General features: G+C 36.7%; 3 protein-coding genes across 3 annotated transcripts; 2 read left to right on the top strand and 1 right to left on the bottom strand.

The window, feature by feature from the left end:
* The first annotated feature begins 1235 nt into the window (after positions 1-1235).
* Positions 1236-4022, top strand: LOC105421883 (putative pentatricopeptide repeat-containing protein At3g15930). Its single transcript, XM_011630918.3, has one exon. The coding sequence runs from the start codon at positions 1512-1514 to the stop codon at positions 3708-3710; it is 2199 nt and encodes a 732-aa protein (XP_011629220.3). The 5' UTR covers positions 1236-1511; the 3' UTR covers positions 3711-4022.
* A 1507-nt stretch (positions 4023-5529) lies between these two features.
* On the top strand, positions 5530-7931 carry LOC105421884 (Pentatricopeptide repeat (PPR-like) superfamily protein). Its single transcript, XM_011630919.3, has one exon. The coding sequence runs from the start codon at positions 5724-5726 to the stop codon at positions 7647-7649; it is 1926 nt and encodes a 641-aa protein (XP_011629221.2). The 5' UTR covers positions 5530-5723; the 3' UTR covers positions 7650-7931.
* A 1713-nt stretch (positions 7932-9644) lies between these two features.
* Positions 9645-15994, bottom strand: LOC18425045 (V-type proton ATPase subunit c''2). Its single transcript, XM_006829616.4, has 4 exons — positions 15653-15994; positions 15437-15514; positions 10654-10824; positions 9645-10028 (listed from the first exon to the last, which is right to left on the bottom strand). Exons 1-4 carry the CDS (start codon positions 15760-15762, stop codon positions 9860-9862), a joined length of 528 nt encoding a protein of 175 aa, XP_006829679.1. The 5' UTR covers positions 15763-15994; the 3' UTR covers positions 9645-9859.
* Positions 15995-19413: the final 3419 nt, after the last annotated feature.

Below are 19413 nucleotides of genomic sequence, written 5' to 3'. Positions count from 1 at the left end.
AATATATCGATCTACACTATTTTTTAAGCTTTAAATTTTATAAATAAATATAAAAATATATTTCAAAGCAATCACAAAGTTTTCCAATATTGAAATCATATTTCTGGACACTATTTGAAGGTAGGCTCAAATTTGATGGTTTAGAGACTAGGCTGTATACAAACTGCACCCAATATAAAAAGTATTGGGGATAGGATGTCTAAAAAGTTGATTTTGAGGACATCTATAATTTTTTTTAAAATAAAATAAACAATGAAATAAATGGGAGGATTGACAATTGTGGAAGAAATGTTGAAATAGTTTAGGGTTGATAAACAAAAGGGAAAATTAGAAAAAAAAAACCCAAGATTATACTTTCTATGCAACTTACCCCAACCTAACTTTTTCTTTCACTCATTTTCCGAAAATATACTTTCTATGCAAATAACCCCAACAAAAAAAAAGTATAAAAAAATGCCTAAACTACCTCCCTTACCCACGCCTCTCTCTCCTCTATCCCACCAAACTAGGGAGCTCTGGCATCTTGTACATGCGGTCCGGGAGTAGCTCTCTGGCACTGTCAGTCTAGCAGTAAGGGTCCAGCAGGTCCAGGAGTAGCTCGCTGGCATTGTCATTCTAGCAGTAAGGGTCCAGCACTTTACACGTGCGGTCCAGGGTAGCTTTCCGGCACTATTAGTCTAGCAATAAGGCTCCATCATTGTGTAAAGTGCGGTCCAACGGGCTCCAACATTGTGTAAAGTGCGGTTCGACAATTGAAAAAGGTTATCTGGAAGTCACAAAGGCGGTCCGGCAATTGCAAATGGTGGTCCGACAGCTGCAAAGAGCGCTCCAGCTGCTCTGGCAATATGCTACTGGGTCCAAAAGTCAACGTCAAAATTTTTCAATGTATACGGGAAGGGCATTTCTGTCAAAAAAAATAAATTTTTTTTTCCGTAAAAAAATAAATTTTTTTTTCCGTAAAAAAATAAACTTTTTTCCTTGGGGATATTTGTATAAAAAGTTTGTTTTGGAGAAAAAAATGAGAAAAAGACCTAAGTTGGAGGTAAGTTGCATAAAAGTGTGGTCTCATACGTTTTTGTTGCAATTTTCCCTACAAAAATAAAAAATAAATAGAAAAAGGGGGTTTACAATCAGGCTGACTCCTATGCTTTTTAAAAAGCAATCTAGGAATTTGCCAATTTCCCATAAATATCGGTGATTTTTAAATTGATGGATGTTGCTGGTTATATAATCCTTCTCACATGCGAGGACTCATGTAGCCGACTATATAATCCCTCTCACATACGACGATTCATGTAGCCGACCCCTCAAAACTTGTCTTTGTCTCTCTTTATATTTATCATATTTTTGAAGTTTGCCTCGTCAGTATTATTTTCATTGTTGTCTAATCTCTCTTTCATATTTTTGAGCTCTGCCTCTTGAGCACAATGAAAATCGTTCTCTAATCTCTCTCTGCAGCTTCCTTCCCATTTTTTCCCACACCCAAAGCTCCATTCCCATTCCTGAAAACCATGATTTCCACAAACTTTAATTCACCCTCTCTCTATCCATCCACAATCCCAAACCAACCTCCCCAATCTCTCTCACATAATTCATCAATAACCTCTCTCTTCCAAACCTGCAAATCCATGAAGCACTTGAAACAAATCCATGCGCAAATGCTCAGAACCCAACTCATAAACCACAATTTTGCATTGAGCCAACTCCTCTCCTTTTGTTGCACTCACAGGGAAGGCGACATGGCCTATGCCCACCTTGTTTTCGATCAAATTTCAGAACCCGACCTCTTCATTTGGAATACCATGATCACTGGTCACTCTCGTCGAAACTCCCCAAAAGCCGCTTTCTCTCTCTACATTGAAATGTTGCATAAATCAATCCCTCCTGATCGATACACCTTTCCTTCAATTCTGAAGTCTTTGAACTATGAATGGGCACTGAAATTTGGGAGAGAGATTCACGCTCAGGTGCTCAAATTTGGTCATGGGTCTGATACTTACGTTCTCAATTCTTTGATTCATGTGTACACACTTTGTGGAAGAACAACGAGAGCTCGACAATTGTTCGATAGATTTCCTGAGAGAGATGTGGTTTCTTGGAATTCGATGATATCTGGTTACATAAAGAGGAAGCAATTTAGAGAAGCTCTTGATCTCTTTCTAGAGATGGAGAGAGACAATGCACGACCGAATTCGGTTACAGTGGTTTCTGCCCTCTCTGCCTGTGCAAAACTCAAGGACTTGAGCATAGGAAAGAGAATACATAATTATATTAAACTTAGTGACATAAAGACCAATTTGATAATAGAGAATGCTCTCATTGACATGTATGCATCGTGTGGATGTATGGATATTGCACATGATTTGTTTGATGGCATGAACAATAGAGACATCATTTCATGGACATCCATGGTTGTGGGGTATGCAAATTTAGGGTTAATTGATCAAGCAAGAAAGCTTTTCGATCAGATGGCAGAGAGAGATTCAATTTCATGGACTGCCATGATCGACGGGTGTATCAGGAGCAATAGGTTCAAAGAAGCTTTAGAGATTTTTAGAGAGATGCAGGTTTCAAAGATCAGACCTGATGAGTACACGATGGTGAGTGTGCTCACTGCTTGTTCCCATCTTGGGGCTCTTGAAGTGGGAGAATGGATTCGGGTTTACATAGAACGAGAAAACATTCGAACTGACGTTTTTGTGGGGAATGCACTGATAGACATGTACTCAAAGTGCGGAAACATAGACAGAGCTATGGAAATTTTTAGAGAAATGAAGAAGAGAGACAAGTTCACCTGGACATCAATGATCATGGGGCTTGGAGTCCATGGGCATGCACAAGAAGCTCTCAATCTCTTTCGAAAAATGCAAAGAGCTGGAGTCAGACCAGATGAGATCACATTTATTGGTCTTCTATGTGCATGTACACATGCAGGGATGATAGAGAAAGGAAAAGAACTTTTCTCTCTCATGGAGAAGAGATATCAAATTTCACCCAATGTTGTGCATTATGGGTGCATGGTTGATCTTCTTGGCAAGATGGGCCATCTAAAAGAAGCCCAAGAACTCATAGAAACAATGCCAATGAAACCAAATTCAAAAATTTGGGGTACTTTGCTTGGAGCTTGTAGAGTTCATAAGGACATAGAAATTGCAGAGAAAGCGGGGAGGGAACTCGTTGATTTGGACCCACAGAACAATGCTGCTTATGTCTTACTCTCTAATTTATATGCCTCATGTAATAGATGGGAAGAAGTTCGAAAACTTCGTAGCATGATGAGTGAGAAAGGGATTAAGAAAGAACCAGGATGTAGCTTGATTGAGATCAACGGAGTTGTCCACGAATTTTTTGCAGGTGATAATACTCACCCTCAATCAAAGAAAATTTACTTGAAATTGGAAGAGATGGTTGTGAAATCGAAGCCTGCCGGATATATACCAGACACATCAGAGGTTCTGTTGGATATAGGAGAGGAAGAGAGACAGAGTGCACTTCTAAGGCACAGTGAAAAGCTTGCAATTGCCTTTGGGCTAATTGGTTCAAAGCCTAAAGCGACCATACGCATTGTGAAGAACCTGAGAATGTGTGGAGATTGTCATTCCTTGGCAAAATTCATATCGAAGATCTATGAGAGAGAAGTGATAGTGAGGGATAAAACCAGGTTCCATCATTTCAGAGCTGGATCATGCTCATGCATGGACTACTGGTAGGATTAAGGAGAGAGAATCATAAGAAACCATATATAACTGACGGGTCAAGGGTTAGTGGCTGTGAGGGATAAAACCATGTTGCAACACTTCACTGGGGCATGGATTGTGTGTGTGAGAGAGAGAACATTGCCCAGAACTGAGTATGAGAGATAAACCCACTTCACTTACTCCACAGAACAGTCATGCTCTAGGTCTGTTACACCTCAAGAATTTACAATATTGATATTCTTGAGATGTGACAGTCAAAACATATATACATCTCATGATAGGACAAATTTACAATGACGAATTTTTACAAAGTAACAAAAGAAACTTTAAGCACAACAACAATTTCTTCCAGAGTTGATCCTGACGAACATTCAAAATGAAACCGCAGTTATCCTAAAAAAAAATATTTACCATAATTTGATGAGTTTAGCTACTTAGTAAGTGATCATCATAATCCTAAAAATAATCATGGTTGAAAGATATCAATATTTTAAAAAAGGAGATCAATTAACAGAAATGCATTAACAGTTTCACTTTTAAAAATACATAATTAAGTATAATCCGAATAATTGAAATGCATATAACATTTTAACGGCAGTGCATAATTCAAAGGATTTCACAAATTACCCTACTGGCGTCCCAAGTAGGTCATCTATATACCCCATCAGCGTCCTGATGGGTCCATTTAATCCCTATCAGCGTCTCAGATAGGCCCACTTAATCTCTACCGACGTACCGGATAGGTCCACTTATACTTCACCGACGAACCGGATGAGTCTACTTACATACTTAAAGTATTTCTAAATCTCTTTAAACATTCAAAAGCAGCAATATCATGTATTCAACATATCATTTAAATTATTAATATGAATTTTACTGAAACCATTAATAACAGTCACTTTCAATAACATTTCAAAAATAACCAGTAAAATATTTTGGGCTAAAATTTAGAAAGGCAGCTGTTCGTAAAGACATTTTAGCATAATTGTCAATTTAATATGTATAGAAAAGCTCTTATAGAAATTCAAGATTACTAAATTATCAAAATTTATGGGATGTTAATTCGCAAATAAACATTTCACAGACAATGCTATAATCAATTGCAAAAATATCAGTTTTCAAATAATAAGGCAGTCATTTGCACATAAATTTTACAATATCTAAATATTCAAAAACAGTAGAAAGAAATCTCACAATTTTAGTAAAAGCAGAAATATCACATTTATTTCTAATAATTTTACAGTATCTAAAATTTTTTAATAATAGATAAAAAAAATAAATAAATTTATTTCTAAGAATTTACAGCATTTAAAATTTTTAATATCATAATTTTATTAAAAAGATTATTTTTCAAAATAATGAAGTCGCTTGTGCATAAAATTTATCGCGCTTAAAATTCATGATAATAAACAGAAGTAATTATTTCATTTCATTTTTAAAAAAAACAGATTATTTTTCAAGATAATGAAGTCACTTATCTATAATATTTAAGTGCTTGAGTGGCACCTTCGGTAAAATTTAGCTAGAGAGAGAAAAATTCACTACATTTCGACTAGAGAAAAAGATTTCAAAAGTTTTTTAAAATAGGAGTCTTCATCTCTCCTATTTAAATTCTTAAAACATATTATTATATTATTTATTAAGTTCCACCTCCTACCGGAGGTGCTGGTACCATAATATTACGCACGAAAACGATTAAGGCCCACGTCAACTAAGGACGGGTAAAGGAAAAGAAAAAATTAATAAAAGTGGTGATATTCTTTGAGGATCATAATATTTATATGAACCATCACACTATAAAAAATTATTTATTTATTTATTTTTTGAAAGTTTAGGATTGGTGCAACGTCTTGAGAGAGAGAGAGATAACAGTGCCCACTTCACTGACTCCGTAGAAGAGTAATGCTCTAGGTTCCTGAGAGAGAGAGATAAACCCACTTCGCTGACTCCGTAGAAGAGTCATGCTCTAGGTTCCTATGAGAGAGAGAGAGAGAGAGAGTCCACCTATAACAATTGGTGAAACCAATGAAACCATTTCAAAGTTCCCTGGTACCTTCAAAAGCCATTACTCGATTAACAAAACAAGCTTGTGTTGCTTTGCTGGAGAATTGCAAATCCATGAAAGAACTGAAACAAATCCATTGCCAACTCTACAGAATAGGACTGGATCAAAACAAGGATATAGTGAACAAACTCATGGCCTCAAATTCCAGGGATCTCCCTTATGCCGAGAAGATTTTCTGCCAAATCAAAAACCCACATTTGTTTATATATAACATCATGGTCAGATCATTTGCAAAGCATGGAAATTTCAAAAAAATCATGTTTCTCTATCATCAGATGAGAGAGGAAGGCATTTTCCCTGATAATTTCACTTACCCATTTGTGCTCAAGGCGATGGGGTATTTGCAAGCATTTGTGGAGGGAGAAAAAGCTCATGTTAGTATTATAAAAAGGGGGTTCGAATTCGAATGCTATGTGAGAAACTCTCTAGTGGAAATGTATTCTTCCCTGAAATGCATTGATAAAGCCCGCATTCTATTTGATGAAACTCCAAAGAGAGATGTGATTTCTTGGAATGTGATGCTCTCGTGCTATGTCAAAACCGGAAGCTTCAGTGAAGCAGCAAATCTTTTCAGACTAATGGAACAGGACCATATAGAGCCGGATGAGGCCACTCTGGTCACTGTTATTTCGGCCTGTGTTTACTTAAGAAACTTGGATTTGGGTAAGAATATCCACTCTTATATGGAACATGATGAGAAGCTTAGGCACAGTATTTCTCTCTCTAATGCTTTGATAGATATGTACTCCAAGTGTGGATGTATAACTGCTGCACGGGTCTTGTTTGATGGTATGAGAGAGAAAACTGTCATCTCATGGACGGCCATGATTCATGGGTATGTGAATTGCGGTGATTTGGACAATGCTCGCATGCTTTTCGATAGAATCCAAGAGAGAGACACAGTTCTGTGGACTGCAATGATCAACGGTTATGCTCGGTTTAGTCGATTCAATGAAGCATTGGAGCTCTTTCAAGCAATGCAAATATCGAAACTAAAACCCGACAAATTCACAATTGTAACTATTCTCACAGTTTGTGCTCACTTGGGGGCTCTAGAGCAAGGAAAATGGATCCATAACTACATTAAAGAAAACCAAGTTGGGATTGATGCTTTTGTAGGAACGGCCCTTGTTGATATGTATGCCAAATGTGGTTCCATCGAAGAATCGTTTGAAGCTTTTCTAAGCATACAAAACAAAGACACAGCAGCATGGACAGCTATGATTTGCGCGCTAGCAATGCATGGACAAACATCGAGGGCCTTAGATTTGTTCTCAGAGATGAGAGACAGAGGCACAAGGCCTGATGATATAACTTTCATTGGTATTCTCAGTGCTTGTAGCCGTGGAGGTTTGGTGGAGGAAGGAAAGAAGCTTTTCGCTTTAATGGAAAGAGAGTATGGAATTGAGCCTAAGGTGGAGCACTATGGGTGCATGGTCGATCTTCTTGGAAGGGCTGACCTTCTGGTTGAGGCTCAAGCATTGATAGAGAAAATGCCAATTGCTAGTGATACTCCCTTATGGGGTGCCCTTCTTAGTGCATGTAGAATTCATGGAAATGTAGAGATGGGGGAGTGGATAGAAAAACTAATGCCTGAGATTGAATGTCATAATTCGGGATTACGTACACTAGTCGCCAACATATATGCAGCTGTAAATCGATGGGATGATGTGAACAAGGTGAGGAGAGAAATGAAAGATCTTGGGATTAAGAAAGTACCTGGTTGCAGCTCTATTGAAGTTAATGGAGTTGTTCACGAGTTCATTGTTGGAGATACTTCTCACCCTCAGATGAGATATATATATTCCTTATTGGATGCAATGGTTGGGAGCTTAGAGAAGAAAGCTGAACAAAGAAATGAAAGAGAAGACTTGATTAAATTATGAGCCAAACTTTCAGTCTCTAATTTATGGAAGATTAGCAGGCACTCTATCTTGCTGAGTTGGTGATGATTGTGCCACAATTCTTTTTCATGTCTTAAGAGGAACTTACGTACAGACCATATTGTTGGGGAGAGTCAATTACAAAATAGGATCATGTTTGTCTCAAATTACGGGCAGCATGCCTTCCTTTCTAAGTTTTTTTTCCTCAAGTTACCCCTGTCCGGTAAAATGAACACCAGACAGGTGAGTTTTTACGTTTAAATGAAAGTTGTCTAGTGTTCAAAATACCGGACAAATTTTTGGATTTACATAACCCTGCGAGCCCCATTTATTTGTTTCTTTAGATTCAGAAGGATGAGAGAGAGAGATACGATTTGGTAACAGTGGAGAGAGAGTAAAAAAGTACGCGGCCTGAGAGAAAATATTGTTTGGAGTAAGGAAAAAAAACCCTTGTCTGGTGTTCGGTTCACCAGACAAGAGTAACTTGGGAGAAAAAAAAAACGACGGAGTAGCTTGGAAAAAAAAACCCTAGTGAATGGGAGGGGTAACTTGGGAAAAAAAAACTCAAGGAGTAACTTGTATTAAAGATCGATACAAGTTTAATCTGAAAATGTAGATGAGCTACACAGAAAAAGTATACAAAGAAACCATTTACTTTTTTGTACATGGGCGTCACAATCGCTTTTGTCCCTTGGATTTAAATTCGGTGGTTGTAAGAGCATCATTGAACTCAAAGTTTAAAAAAAAATTTCTTGGATTCGTGACTAGCCCAAGCGATCCAATTTAACATTTAATGATAATAAGTGATTGTGACCTCATTGAAATAAAAATAAAAAAATATAAATAATGAGGCTATTTATTTTTTATATAAGAAGGTTACAATCATTGTTTACTATTGGATGTGAAATAAGATAGATGGTGATGTGTTACTAATTGAGCACAAAGTCTAAAACAAATTCTTTTAAAGTGGTATATTATATTTCATGACTAAGAAAATTTGTAACTTTCTTTTACAAAAAATGAATGGTAACTTCATAGCTAAGATAAATGGTCTCATCGTGTACTATCCTTTATTTTTGAAGTGTAGTTTGTATAATGTTGCAACCTTAAACAATCACATTAAGGCACACATCCAAATTTTACCATAAATGTTTTTGGTGTAAAAAATTCTTCAAATGACTTGAGAATTTATTTTTATCGCTAATTATAAATTTTTAAATTTAAAAAATAGTTCAAATCAAGTATATCTATAAAAACTTGACATTATCTTTAGGAGTCGAGATTTTTTTTCTTTTCATATTCATGCATCTCAACGTCGAGAAAATCATTTTGACAGTTTTCCAACATCAAAACAACCTTTTATGATACACACTATAATTCTATATTTTATGGTTGCAACATTATATAAACTATTTTCTTATTGTTAAAGATTTTCCTAGTTTCCACATCACATCTTTAGTGATATAATTAGTGATGTAATCTAGAAGTCATGAAATCTAGTCTCTCAACTACGGGTAGAGCAAGAGAGATTCTAAACCTCCCCACGATAGAGAGAAAGCAACTCAATTCCGAAGAGAATCGTAAATGACGAATATGCCCCCTAAACGAGAACCAACTCCCAAAAAAAAAACGTCATGGCACGTTTGATACGTGTAAAAATATTTTCATCAAATTACTTTCACTTGAAAAAACTCACATGCAATTGGACGTGGGAGTTCATTTCACACCAATTAGTCCCAGCCATTTTTTCTGATAGCTTATTAGTGTGGTGGGAGTTCATTTCACACCAATTAGTCCTAACCATTTTTTCATACAAACTGATAGTTTATTAATGTGAAAAAACTCCCACACCAAAAAAAAATTTAATATAAATATATTTTAAAATTTTCTATGTGAATATATTTTCACACACCAAATGTGCCCAAAATGAGGAATATTGTCCATTGCAGAGAGTGAGAGAAAGGGGCAATCTGCCACAAGAACACACAAGGAAATATAGAACAGCAGAATAAGTTTGTTCCCTGGTACAATAACATTCAGATGTTATTATGAAAGACTACAACGCTTCAAATTACATGCAAAAGCTTATGCATAAATCCAATACACGGTGACGGGATAACAGAACCAGTGCAAGAGTGAGTTCAAGATGCAAAATAAGTCTTCTTGTACAATGAATATAATCATCAAAAAACGATGTTGAAATTTGATGGTCTCTATGCCTTTGCTGGCCATGAAGCTTGAGCAGACATGATTATACCCACAATCACACCAAATAAGCCAAGAGCACTTCCAAAGATTTCAATCACCAAAATCTTCACAAATAGAGAGGAATTTTGAGCATCAGATAGTGCACAACTGCTGCCAATTATTCCGACACATACCCTGTCCACAACAAATTCCACCAAGTCCAGTTAATAAACACAAAAATATCGGAAAATCCACCATAAAAAAATTAGTAATATTTTTTTTCTTTATGAGTGAATGTTAACTGTTGTATTAGGAGTGAATACAAAAACAGGTGCCAAAAAATGATCATCCACGGGTCTGGTATTGTGTGCAAAAAAATGGCCATCCAAAAATGGCAAGAAGATTTAAGGAAAATTCTACATTTGACATGTTACAAAATGTTTTGGACATTAAATGCCATAACAATTTTTTTCTAATAATTTTTAGGGAGTACTTCCAACATTTGTTAGGGGTAGTGTGTTATGAAAATATACTATGAAGCATAAAGGGATTTCAGTAATACAATCAGTATTCAACTAATGCCTATACTTTAAATTTCATGCATTTTACATCTTTATATTATTGAATGTCAACCCTTAAATATTTTGAGTTCCGACACTAACTTTAAGATTTGTATTTTCAACATTATCATCATAAAAAAAGAACATAACATAAAACAAGAGCATTTCATTTGCAAATTTTAACAAATACTAAACCTCAAGAGGCTTAATTGCATGCAAATCACATTTCCACAAAGACACAAGGAACCTTGAAAACATACCCACAGACAAGATTCGCAAAACCCACAATGATTCCAGAAGCAAAGATGGCATATCCAGCTCTTAGTGACTCAGCTGCATAAATCATTGATGCAGGCACACTCTCTAGCTTTGTTTGCAAAATGATAGCCACAATAACTCCATATATGGCAACAGCTTCACAGAAGATCACACTAAAAAATGAAGCTTGCATCAATAAGGGAAGTGCACACTCAATGAAGGAAATCTTAAGACGGAAGGGAAAAGAAACCAAGCACTTTCATTCAACCTAGCCAAGAAAAAAATGCATACCAAAATCTCATATGCAACTGGTTCACAATAATAAGTAGCCAATGTTTTCAATGGATTAGCTCTTATCACTTGAAATCGTGAATGTGTTCCAGGCTACATATGCAGAGAAGGAAATATGTGGGCAATTTGTAAGAACACAAAGGGCTCATTTCATCAATGTAGAAGCTAACCTTCATTAAATATCTAAAAATATACAGCTATCACATCAGAATTTAAAGATCTAATGCTATACGAATGCCGCATGAGACACAGCATGTTACTGTAGGTATGCCAACATTATAATAACTAGAGAATTAATTTGATATTTTAGGGTTATGAGTTGCAACTTGCAAGGCATAGAAGAGACAAGCCTGCAAGCATGCAGTAGATAACAGCACAATGCTGAAGTTGCTATTTCCGGTTTCTCATATCTAGATCTACTGATCTGAATCTGGAAGCCTCCCAACTCATGACACTTCAAGGAATCCACACCGTAGGTATGCCTGTGGATTTCTTCTTTTATTTTGAGACTAAAGAGCCATCTCTTAACTCAAGACTATTTTTCCTTTTGTCCAAGCAAGTTATGGTTTCATGCTGCGATCCACAAAAAGGCCATGGAGATAATTTTTTTGAAAAACCAATCCACTCATTGTATACTATTGTTTTCTTTCTTCCTACCTAAAATATACTTAACTTATTGTGTAATAAAAAATTCGGCCACCCGGCCACCTAGGCGGCCAAAAAGCCAAAACGCCTAGGCAGGCTTCTTCGATGTCTTGTACCTTGATGCAGTCAGACCAAGGGCGAAAAATAGGCCCTCAAGCAAGGGTATTTTGGGGATTGTCCCCAAAGAAAGGGGGGAAAGGGGTTTTGGGGAGCATTCTAGCCCCCCAAACCCCTTTTTTTATGTTAGAGAGAGAAAAACTATCCAAATACTTGGATTTTGTGATTTTTCTCAATATTGAAAAAATTCAACATTTTTGAGATTTCTTGTGGAATCAAAAGATATAATTTCTGGTGCGTTTTGGAGCTTGGAGTGGTCATATAAGAGGTCTTTTGGCGACCAAAGATTAGCGGGTAAGGCCAATATCGATTTCATTTTGAATTTGGGTTTGGTTTTTTCTTTTATTGTATAATGTGTTATGATCTGATATTCTTTTTTTTTTTTCTTTTGTAATATTTTTACATGTCCGTAGTTCGAAATTTGAAATATTTTGTGGACATTTACCGGTTTAGGCTTATATTGAATTATTTTGAAAAGCCAAGTGCATTTCAATATTTAAATTAGGGTTTTTTTTTTTCGTATAATGTGTTATGATTGTATACTCTTTTATTTTTTGTTTTTGTTTTTTTATATTTGCACATGTTTATAAATATTTATTTCTCTATTTTCAGGGGTTTCGGGGCCCTAAAACTGCCCTAAGAATACCCTAGGGGGCCAAAACCCCGGCCCTAAGAACTCCTTGGGTGCCTAGCCTCTCCTTGCTCCTGTAGGCACCTGGCCGCCTAACCACCCTAGGCAGGTGCATCCGACTTTTTTAACATTGATCAAGACACCAAAAGAGCAAGCAGAGAAATGTGTCCAGGTAAAGAAAAAAAACAAAGATACAAAAGAATGGAATGAGGATCTTCAATAGAGGCATTAGGAATACGATGGACCATTGGAATGTCATCATTGCCCTACTACTAATGTTAAAAAATGTTTTCCAAGAGATCCACAATCCTCAAAGGGTATGATGAATCTTGAGGTGCCTACCAGAAAATGTTTCGTTAGTCATTATCCACCATATGGACCCAGGGAAAGTGAGACAACCCTCAAAACAATGAGGAGCGCTAAGGCTTTCTGAAAAGTAGAATTTCCAATCCTAGCAGGCCCTGCAATCATCTTCAACATAAGAACAGAGCGGTCCCTAATCTTGGAAAGGCAGGGATTTCAATCAGACCAGTCATCGAAGTTGAATTTGTCACTCTCAACTCTGAGTCTCTGATTATGTCTTGCATTTTCCATTTGGTTTTCTGAGTGACTCTACAAAGTTTGTAAATACTTGATAAAGTATTTCCGAGTTGACTCAGCCATGGGACCAGGCCAAGTCCTTGGTTTTTAAAAAATAACCTAAGCAAAAATACCAGGCTCATGTCCCATTTCTGAATGAAGAATCAAACCTACCAAAACATGTAAACAAAACCACCATAGTGAAGTGAACCACCCAAGTCCTCAACTCCACATCTCTAAAACATCGACAGCACTTTGGCACTCGGGCTCACTTTAAATAGTTCAACAATATCATTAAAAACCAGAGTTGTTCGAACATAAGTGAGAAGCAGTATTTTCTGTTTTTTTCTTCCCATCTGGGTGGAGGAACATCTTGTGCCATTTCCCATACCTTTAAATAGCAGAGCAGATAAAGTGGTTTCCTTCTCAACTCCTAAATGGGTCAGGGAGTTGAGAGACTTATTTCTTAATAAATGGTTCATGCAAACAAGACCTGAGCTACTCTGTGCCTGTCTTGAAGCAGTCAGCCACTCACTGACACGCTCAAGTCATGTGAAAGGTGAACAATGCCAGGAAACCAATCTGGCAAAAGAAAATTTGTTGCAACAGAATGGACAAATATAATAATAGCAACGAATTTCTTGCACCAGGTGTTAATCTAGAAGCACAGCCAACTTCCTCCTGCACCCTAAACATGATTCCAAGAGAATGTGCATCATGCATTGAAATACCTCTCCATATTATAGATGCACAATGTGGAAGAGGGTATGGAAGCATGAGCAGGGGAAAATTAGTATTTAGATGGGTTAGAGTACGACACAACTCAGGTCATGGAATCTCAAAGCTGACATTTATAAGGGAACTGGGCATGGACTCAATTGGTTATAGTGTTGTCTATTGCAGCATTATGCCAGAAGGTTCAGATCCCACTACTGACCTATGCATCATAAATAAATAAATAAGACCATTGTACGAAAGCAGAAGGGTCATCAACGTTGTGAAGCAGATATGAAACTCTGAGTACAAGGTTCCCGCATCTAAGGTTCATGCCCCAAATGCCAAAAAATTCCACCCAACTCTTTTGACTCCCAAATCCACTCCTGCGACATTATTTACGCTCAGTGATTCACACAGGATCTTTCTCCACCCCAAACCTCTAATGTGACTTTCAAAGTAGAGCCTAATTAATCTGCCTCATCCGTCAAAAAGCCAAATTAGATAAAGTGCCTACGGCTTATAAACATCCTCCCATTTTACCGAATGAACTGCATTGTCAAAGAAACTTACACATAGTAGTTTCTGATTTCTCAACTTCACCTACTGAAAAATGGAACGCAAGCATAAAGTAGAGCAGTTTGCTACTAAAAGTGAATCTTGACCTAATGAAATATGGAAGGGAAACATAAAGAAAAGCAGTATGCTACTAAATAACTTAGAGATGTTTGTAAGAATTAAGAGGCAACCTAAGTTACTAAAGTATTTGACAATTAGCATTCAAATAGAAACCACAGCTTTGCGATGTTCCTTCAAAGCATCCATCACTGTCTAAACAAACTTTAAAGATTGTATCATCCATCCCTCATTCCTCACAAATTTCCTCAAGGTTGCAACCCGAGAACCTGTTTATTTCAGCCCACAAATTTCCATTCACAAGATAAAAGAAAAAAAAATTCGACACCAAACTTACAATTTGAGAGGCCATCTAGCCTCAACTATCCAAATCATTACATTCCTAGAATGCCCATATGCATTAGTAATGGAAATAGAAAGCCCCAAATATCAAAAAACACACCATCAAAGAGTTCACAAGCATACAATAAAGATCATTATCCACTATTAAACACCACCATACACTCAGAGCCCAGTGATAGAATAAACACCACCATACAAACAAACAGAGTAAATGCCACATCTTACCAACTTTTAACTGCTTTGGAAAGGAACACCCCTAAATAAAAGCCACTACCTGTACATTACTAAGTATCTCTCTAGAGTTAACTAATACGACCCTAACCAGAAAAGGTGGTGAACATTGAGCCTCTGATTGTGGAAAAGAAGACATGTCTCCAATCTCCAATTTGGAAAATCAAAATAAAATTATTGAATAATTCCTAATAATAGCCAGTAAAGTGAATAACTGAGAATGGATGAGTAGAACCAATTTCATAGACAAATCAAACGATTGTAAAGAAACACTCAACGAAAACATATTTTTGTAGTGCATTAAATAGAAGGTAACTCATCTTTCATTTTGTTCACAGTTGCTTAAAAACACCTTAGCCATAAAAATGCAAAGAGCTCTGCAACAGCTAGACATATTTATATTACAGTCAAAATTATCAAATCCAATAGTCCAAAAAAGACAAAAATGCCTAGTCCTTCACAATTATTTAACAATACATTCGCAAATGCAAAAGAGCCTGGTAAGAGCCAAATTTATCATCAGCCAAACATATAAGGTCAAAATTATCAGAACCTGTAGCAAGAAAAGACCGAAAACGGATAAAATGAAAGAGGAAAACCTGATAAGATTCTTCGAGGTGATTCGAGGAGCCTTGATTGCAGCACCAATCAAACTACTACCTGTAATATATATTCCCCTGATAGATCCAAAAACATATTCATCAGAATTCACATTAATAAACGCAATAAAACCCAACAAATCGCAGTGTAAATCGCCATTATATCAAAAACCCAAAAAAAATAAAAAAATAAATGGGGATAAAAAGCAACAATACCAGGCAGCTCCAAGTACAGAGACCCCAATGGAAATGGCAATCCCGATGGCCGCAAATGTGTATGGTGAAACCTTCACCAGAGCTTGAGACCAAGAGCTTGAAGACGACATCGATAATCCCTTAACAGAAGCCAATAATTCCTCCCGTCACCCGCTAAAAGTTCGATCAAATGATATCCGGGTTTCAAAACCCTAGATTAGAAGCATGAAAACATTTGGAGGTTGCTTGATTCGAGCAAGCAAATTAGGGCTTCAAGCCCCCGAGTTATGATTCAGTGATAAAGAAAATTATCGTTCGCAGAGACCGATCAGAGACCTAGAGAGAGAATGCACAAACAAAAGAGAGCGAGGGGCGAAATTCTCTGGAGAGGAAGCCCGGTGGAGTTAAAAGAGCCCCGTTCTTTTGAGTGAATGACGTCAGTGTCCCTATCAAGCAAATCAGCAAACAAAAGAATGAATATCCATCATATGTTAGTCTACTAGATTGTGTTTTCTTCCCAAGTTCCTCAAAAGGGCAACGCTCGGTTGTATCAAGAATACGTAGGGTACCAGCCAGGGCGGGAAAGGACGATGCATGCGTCTCACACCATTCATTTTAGTTAGACAGCGGAGATTATAAAAGCTCAATTTGTACTGTCCCATATGGTTAAGATGCATGACGTACCGAGGTGTGTGTTATTCGTAGACAGCATAATTTTTATTGATGAGACTTGAAACAACATCAATATAAAATTAGAACTTTGGAGGGATGCTTTAGAATTTAAAGGTTTTAAAATTAGCTAGACTAAGACAAAGCATATAAACAGATTTAATAATAATAGGAGTAAAGACGAAGAAGTAGTTAAGATTGACAACCAAAAAATACAAAAAAGAATACCCTTTCAATATCTTGGATCGATAATCCAAAAAAGAATAAGAAAGAATGAAGAAGAAGTAGTACATAAATTAGAGCTGGATGGACGAAGTGGAGATGTGCAATCAGAGTTTTATTTGATGACCTCATACCAATGAAACTGAAAGGCAAGTTCTATAGGATAGCTTTGAGACTAATTTTGTTTTATGGGATGAAATATTAGGTAGTCAATAAGCAACACTTTAGTAGGATAAATGTAGCTGAGATGATGATGTTGAGATAAACAAGTGGCAAGACAAGAAATGATGGAATTCAAAATGAATACATTCGACAGAAGTTAGATGTGGCACCAATAGGCGATAAGATGAGAGAAAATACACTTAGGTAGGTTTGCTATTTGTAACACAAACCTAGTACAACAGCTGTTAGGATGTGCGAGTTACTTCAAGCGGAAAGCTAAAAAAGAGTAAGGGGTAGGCCCAAAAAGACATGACTGAAAATAGTGAAAAAATATATAGGGACTTATGGCAGCACTGTGGGTATGGCCCTTGACAGATCAAAATGGTGGACAATAATTCGTGTAGCCGACTTCAAATAATTAGAAAAAGGCTTTGAGGGTGATGATTATATGGTTAGGCTGCAAGCATTTCTACCTGCACAAAATACTTTAATCATCGTCATAGTTTTTTCTAATTAATTGGGGTCGGCTACACGATTCATAGTCCGCCATTCTGCTTTATTTAAGGCCATACCCTCAGTGAGACTATAAGTCCTCATGTCTTTTCAGACTACTTCCAACTACCTCCTTTTGGGCTTACCCCTTGCCCTTTTCAATCATTCCACTTGAACTAACTCACACCTCCTAACAAGTGTTGTACCAGGTCGACGCACACATGGCCAGCCCACTTAAATCTATTCTTTCTCATCTTATCGCCTATTGGTGCCATACTTAAACTTTCTTGAATGGATTCATTTCTGATTCTATCCTGTAATCACATAAAATTCTAATTGCACATCTCACTTCGCCCACCCAGTTATAATTCTATGTGCAACATCTTCCCCAATCTCTCCATTTTCCTGGATTATCGACTCAAGGTATCGAAAGTGCGGTCTTTATTGTACTTCCTGACCATCAATTTTAATTACTTCCTCATCTCTACTCCTATTATTACTGAACTTGCATTATATATAATGTGTCTTAGTCCGACTATTTTTAAAACTTTTGGATTCTAGAACATTCTTTCAAAGTTCTAACTTTATTGACGCCGTTTCGGGTCTCATCGATCAAAACTATATCATCTATGAACAACAGGCACCACGGTACTTCATCCTGCAAGTGCCTAGTTAAGTCGTCCATAACTAAGACAAAGAGGTACAGGCTCAATGCTAACCCTTGATATAGACCTATTGTCACTGAAAACTCACTCATCTCTTCACTAATTATTCGCACACTAGATAACACTCAATTGTACATATCTCTCACTAAGTCGAAGTAGTGTCTGTAGTCTCTTTTATTTTCCAACATCGAATCAAATCTCAAGGTATTTTACTATACTACCATAAGCTTTCTCTAGATCAATAAAGACTATATGGAAGCATTTTCTCTTCACCCTAAACTTCTTAATCAGTTGCCTAAGTAGGAAAATAACCTCAGTTGTTGACCTTCTTGGCATAAAATCAAATTGGTTTTCAGATACACTTGTTTTATACTTTAGTCATTGCTCAATCACTCTTTCCTAGAGCTTCATAGTATGACTCATAACTTGATCCCTCGATAATTCGCACAATACTTTTTCTCTATTTATTTGGCATTTTTTTTGTTCTCAACACCTTGTTGAACAACTTTGTCAGTCATCCAATGCCAATCTCTCTGATGCACTTCCAAACCTCTATCGAGATACGATCTAGTCCTAAAGTCTTTCTTATATCCATCATTTGCAAAGTTTCTTTCACTTTTGATATACTAATCCTACGAATGTATCTACGACCTCTGCCCTCATTTAATCCAACAATTCCTTCTATCGTTATGTTCATACTGTATTTGTCATTTAATAACTTTTTAAAATAAACTCTCCACTTCGTTGACCTCGTCATCTTTCACCAAGACCTTTTGATATTCATTCTTAATGCATTTAATATGGTTTAGATCCTACACTTATCAAAAAAATCCTTAGACTCGCATACTTCTCATCAGTTTTGTTTTCTTTATGTTTTTCATTTTCCATGCAAATTTTCTCTTGGGAAATATATTTGAGTCGAGTAGTTCACTAATCCAGATCGATTTGGCCAGTAACTCTTGTTAGTAAGTGGTAATGGTGGCTCTTTGCTAATCTTAGACAATGTTATAAAAAATAGATTGATGGATAGAACTAGTCACTCACCAGTTTTTGAGTCGCGTCAGCTGAGTCTTTAACTAGGTTCTACCAACTCAACCAAGTTATAAATATGAAAAACTATATAAAGAGACATTTACTTTTGGTATAAGGAGGTCACAATCAATCTTGTCCGTCATATTTCAAATTGGGTGGTTGTAAGCATATCATTGGCTAGTCTCAAAGTTTGAAAAAAAAAAAAAAATGAACTTCATGACATAACTCCAATTTGACATTTAATGGTTGAGAACAATTGTAACCTCTTTGTACCAAAAATGAATGGTCATGTAGAGTACAATCCTTGTAAATCTTAGGAATCTTAAAATCATTTTAAAATACCTATTTGGTTGAGTCTCGAGTTGGAGATAAAATCAGAAAGGCTGGTTTGGGTTCAACACAGGCAGTTCTAGTCAAACACGAAATTTTGAAACACTGAAACCGAGAGCTGGCCACTCCTATGTGAGGCTCTGCTTGGTCTGGCCCGTATATGCACAGCATGAGAGGGAGTGGTGCCCATTCTTTAATCTAGAGAGAGAG

The sequence above is a fragment of the Amborella trichopoda genome, chromosome 5, assembly GCF_054954075.1.
Source record: "Amborella trichopoda isolate Santa Cruz 75 chromosome 5, AtrichopodaSantaCruz75HAP2 v2.0, whole genome shotgun sequence".
Taxonomy (NCBI): domain Eukaryota; kingdom Viridiplantae; phylum Streptophyta; class Magnoliopsida; order Amborellales; family Amborellaceae; genus Amborella; species Amborella trichopoda.
Note: the sequence above shows the minus strand (reverse complement) of the source record. Positions and strands in the feature narration are given on the sequence as shown.